Here is a 4,977-nt window from a genome sequence, read left to right on the forward strand (position 1 = left end):
CTGCTCGGGTGCTTCTTGATGGACAGCAGCCTCTCGATGACCTCCTCAACCGTGTTCCCCTGGACTGGAGAGACGAGCTGGGTCAGAGAAGGGATGGGGCCCAAATGTTGGTTCACGCAATCCAACCCCCCCCATGCTCAGATCTGGAGCCACAGAGCCCGCTTTACACAACCACCCCTTGATCTTCCAGGACCTTCCCGTGGTCCTGGCCCACAAACACTGTTCTGGGCACGCCTGCCAGTCAGAGCAGCCAGCACCCGCAGTTTAATGCCAGCGGGGTCAGATCTGCACCGGGTGCCACCACCCAAAACTCAGGTGTTTGCCATCAGAGCTGGACCATGAACCCTGAGCCCGCTGCTCAGCATGGCCAGCCCTCACTGCACGGCCGGGCCTTTGCATCAAGACCCGACCTGTGCGGCCTGGGTGGCTTTGTCTCGGCTTCTGCTCCGCTCCCAGCAAGGCCCACGGGCTGTTTCTGTGATTTTGGGAGGGAGTTCTGTGGGCACTGGGGAGGACGAGGGGACACAAGAGGAGCGCAATGTCGTTACCGTCGTTAGCGAGCAGGAGGGCTCTGCTGACGACGGCGTCCAAGGACTCCCAGAGCAGGAGGCCGGAGCGGTGGGAGGGCTCCAGGTGCAGCAGGCTCTGCAGGATGGACAGCAGCTGCACGGACACGGGCGAGCGGCTCACCTGGGGACAGCAGCTCCGTCACGGCACGGCTGGGCCAGGCACAGCGCCTTCACCCCACACCGCGGGGTGTGCCCCGCCTGACGGCCCCTTACCTTATTGAAGAGGGACGAGAAGACCTCGTGGTGGTCGTTCATGTTTACCCCATCGCATATCTTTAGTAACTCCTCGTCATCCTCTATCTTGAACTCCTCAAATGTGTCACACTGGATAAGCAGGTCCTCCTCCTCTATGTCCCTGCAATACCACAGCGTTCATCTCCACTGGAGAGCCCTTCGCTGGTTTTCAGTTGGTTTTGTTCAAGTGGCTTTTATCTCTGTGCCTCCAACACTCAGCCAGCAGGTGCTGGAAGTACCCAGCTCCACCTCATTTCTAAAGGATCAAATGCCCTCAGTGCACCCTTCCTTGAACTGAATGTGCCTCTTTCTACAGTCGACACACACACATGGATGGGACTTTTCGATCATAACCTGCCCCAGTGTGTGATTTGTATGGGCTCCTCCTCGGAGCTGTAACAACAGTGGCATTTCCAGCTTTATTAAACTGGGCCACCTTCTTTATTTTTTTAAACTTAAGTCAAAATGAAAATATTCCAGTGATGTCCGTTACAAAAACTTCCTGCTCTGTTATGCAAAATTGGATTAAAAACCCCCAAACGCTCTAAAGCCGACTCGTTCGTTACTCCCAAGAGCACATAGTACAGGAACTCTGCCCGTGGCAGTATTGAAATATCTCCTCTTCCCTATTTTATGGGATTAGCTGGAGCAGTTCCAGTTACACGGATAACTGCAACTAACGTATAATTCATTCCATAATTTATCATGGGTGTTTCTGACAGAATATCATTAAGAAACCGCCAAGCTGGGTATGTCCAGATGTGGGTCAGCAAAGTGTGGATGCTGGACGCTCTGGGGCCACCACCAGCGGTGTCGGTGCTTCTCAGTGACCCTCAGCATCGCTTTGGGCTCGGTCTGAAACGCAGCCCTGTGAGGACATTGCTGGCCTTGCTCTGTCCATGCCTGTGGTCTCTGTCAGTGCCACCTGCACCAGCAGCCGTCCCCAGAACATCGAGGTGGCCCAGAGCACCTCAACGCTGGCCTAACGCCTGCAGTGCCTGTGTGATGGGCACACACGAGTGTGGTCCAACCCTCCTGGGAACACTTCACACAACTGGGGATTGACAAGTCTTATGTTTCCATAGCTATGTTACTGTCAATTTAATTCACAAATAAAATTTGAACAGTAATCCTTACCTTAGCTTGTCTAAAATATCCAGCAGCTGAAGCCCTGGGAGAACAACAACGACAAAATATCAGCATTTCAACCTACTTGGCACTGATCTGTTAGGATCTTACTGCAAGTCTATAGGGCCGGATGGGATGCACTGAGGGTGAGGGAGCAGCAGAAGGGCTCACCGAGCCCCTTCCATCATTTATCAGCAGTCCTGGCTGACCGGGGAGGTCCTGGTTAAATGGAGGCTCACAGATGTGGTGCCCATCTCCAAGCAGGGCCAAGGGAGCACCCGGGGAGCTCCAGACCTGTCAGCCCGACCTGGGTGACGGTGATGGAGCAGATCCTCCTCAGAGACATCACAGCATGGGCAGGACAACCAGGTCAGGCCCAGTCGCATGGGTTTATGAACAGTCCTGCTTGACCAACCTGATCTCCTGTGACTGCCCAGTGGATGAGGATGTGGTGTTGTGTACCTGGACTTCACTAAAGCCTTTGACAGTGTCTCCCACAGCATCTTGCTGGAGAAATGGGCTGCCCAAAGCGTGGTGGTGAATGGGGTTACACCCAGATGGAGATCGGTCACAAGTGGAGCTCCCCAGGCCTTGGCAACTGATTTTCTCAGGAAGAAGCTGGTGCAACCACCGTCCTTACCTATGAACTCATTCCTGATCTGCGTCCTCGTCCGCAGCTCTTCCTTCCCCAGGATGATGGCGTTGATGGCGCTCAGCAGCGTCACCATGTAGGGCACGTTGTCCGTGTTGGCGAGCTCGTTCATGATGACGCTGAATCGATACTGCTGGTTCTTGGCGCTCTGCAAACGACACCAGTGACATCTCTGTTCAGAAACACCCACCACTTTGGGGCACTCCCAGTCCCTTCTGTGGTGCGTGGGTCTGAGCAGAGCCGTGCCCCTGCACTCACCTTGTAATGGTCCAGGGCATCCAGCGCCAAAGCGTGGCCGTCTGACGAGTAAATGCACAGCGCAGCCAGGAGCTCAAACACCTGCTTTTTGACCATCACGTTAGTTGTGTCGAGTGCTGGGGAAACAAAACAAACCAGGATTTACAACGACAGCGATGCTCTGAGTCTCAGTGTCTCCTGCTACAGGGCTCATGGCCAGCGGTAGAGAAAAGCCTGAGGGATGGAAGATGGGATGAGAAATACCCCGGTGTACAGATATCCCCTCCCAATGGCATTCTGTGATAGCAGCTTCCAGTGGGAACAGCAAATGCTGCCAAATTGGCGTGTTGGTGCTGCCCGAAGCTGTTCATCTCCTCCATGAACCAGTGCCACGCTGCAACAGAAGCCAGCACCTCAGCACCCACAGCCACACATTTTATTCCCATTTTCACAAACGGGTGATTTCTAGAGCAGCAGATAAGCCATTTTCCCAATTAATGAGTGTTATTTTTAGTGCAGAAACACCCAATCCGCATACCAAGCAGCCTGACTGTTCTGACCGGTCCCCATGAGGTCCCTGTTTTCCGCTGCTCCTTCTCTGTGCTGCCAGGAGCTGGGAGCAGTGGCTGAGCCCATCTCATTTTCCTTCATTAACGCACAAAGGAGCTTGGCTGCCAAAAAGCCCAGGGTGCCCCCCTGTCTTCCACAGCTCAGAAATGCCAGTTCTGTGCTTCACACTGGTTAAGAAAATACGGGGTGCAGAGGGAGGAAGAGGACTTCAAAGCTGCAGCGGGGAGCACGCCAGCTTTGGGACCAAACGCCTTGCACAGAGCTGTCAATAGGGGTTTCTGGGCACAGCAAAGGTCCCAGTGCTGTGGAGCAGCTCAGTTACCCCACAGCACATTAAGGGCTGCACAGTAAACCGCAGGAGGTGCCTTGACACTGAGTGGTGTCCCCTGCCATCCCCTAAATGAGCTCTCAAGCTCTTGCGTCCCACCCGTGTCACCTCCTCTCTTCACAGCCTGCAAAGCCTCTGAGCCCTTTCAGCTGCTCTCCTCTGCCCCTGAGGCTCAGGAACACCAAACAGCAAATGAATGCTGAGGACTGGAGGGTCGAGGACTTCCCATGCCCACTTCCCAACCCAGCTATGACCGAGTTTATCACAGAATCCCAGAATGTCAGGAGTTGAAGGGACCTGGAAAGCTCCCCCAGTCCAACCCCTGCCAGAGCAGGATCACCAGAGCAGTCACACAGGAACACGGCCAGGGCTTTGGGTGTCTCCACACAAGGAGACTCCACAACCTCTCTGGGCAGCCTGGGCCATGCTCCAGAACCCTCACACTCACAAACTTTGGTCTCATCTTCAGCTTGAACCTCCTGTGCTCCAGCTTGGGACCATTGCCCCTTGTGCCATTGCATTGGACATCAAATCCCCGTTTATCCCTGGCTTTTCAGTGAACCATGAAGACATTTGTGTGGGAATGAGCCCACCTAAATAGCACTGAGTGGCGAAGCAAAGCCATCTCCAAGCAATATGGTTTTAAAGTAAAAAAATGATCTATTTCGTTAATCGCCAACGTGCAAGAAGCGCGGCGCAGGGCAGGCGGTTCACAGGGAAGCCCATCCCTGTGCAGCAAGCGATGGGTGAAGCAGGATTAGGTCTCCTCACCTTGGAAGAGCTTCCTGACGTAGCCCTCGTTGCTCACGATGTACTCGATGCCCTTGTGGGAGTTCATCACGGCGCGCACGCAGCTGACGCAGGTGAGCTGCAGCAAAGCATCCGCGATCCTGGCCACCCCGCGTCCCGACAGCCGGTCCAGGGCTTCCAGCAGCAGGTCCAGCCCGCACAGCTCCAGGAACTGCACCATCCAGGCATCGTCACTGCTCTCCAGTCGCTTCCTCAGCCCCGAGTAGTTCACCACCGACGGCATCTGCAGCAGGCGGATGCACAGCTCGGGCTCCGCGTTCTCCAAGTTGGCCTCCGACTGGTCCGTCTCCTGCGGCCCCAGCTTCTCCTTCAGGGCCGCCCATTTCTTGTGGGCGCCTTCCTTCTTGATGGACATGGTGAGCAGTTTGTCCTGGGAGGAAAAGGAAGGACAAAGTCAGTGGCTGTCCTGGTTTGAGCCCAACAGAGCTGATTTTCTATTCAGTGATTTC

At 54.9% G+C, this 4,977-nt stretch overlaps 1 protein-coding gene across 1 annotated transcript; it reads right to left on the bottom strand.

Annotated features, from left to right (window-relative positions):
- Positions 1-1,936: 1,936 nt before the first annotated feature.
- On the bottom strand, positions 1,937-4,883 carry LOC104540995 (inverted formin-2-like). Its single transcript, XM_010184935.1, has 4 exons — positions 4,490-4,883; positions 2,842-2,957; positions 2,572-2,731; positions 1,937-1,974 (listed from the first exon to the last, which is right to left on the bottom strand). Exons 1-4 carry the CDS (start codon positions 4,881-4,883, stop codon positions 1,937-1,939), a joined length of 708 nt encoding a protein of 235 aa, XP_010183237.1.
- Positions 4,884-4,977: the final 94 nt, after the last annotated feature.

The sequence above is a fragment of the Mesitornis unicolor genome, unplaced genomic scaffold, assembly GCF_000695765.1.
Source record: "Mesitornis unicolor isolate BGI_N332 unplaced genomic scaffold, ASM69576v1 scaffold47635, whole genome shotgun sequence".
Lineage (NCBI taxonomy): Eukaryota > Metazoa > Chordata > Aves > Mesitornithiformes > Mesitornithidae > Mesitornis > Mesitornis unicolor.

Excerpts from the sequence above, each read along its gene's own strand:
- LOC104540995 (XM_010184935.1), bottom strand. The coding sequence starts at position 4,883 with ATGTCCATCAAGAAGGAAGGCGCCCACAAGAAATGGGCGGCCCTGAAG. Across the intron at positions 2,958-4,489 it reads CGTCAGGAAGCTCTTCCAAG|CACTCGACACAACTAACGTG; the intron begins GTGAGGAGACCT and ends TTGTTTCCCCAG. Across the intron at positions 1,975-2,571 it reads GATCAGGAATGAGTTCATAG|GGCTTCAGCTGCTGGATATT; the intron begins GTAAGGACGGTG and ends TTGTTCTCCCAG.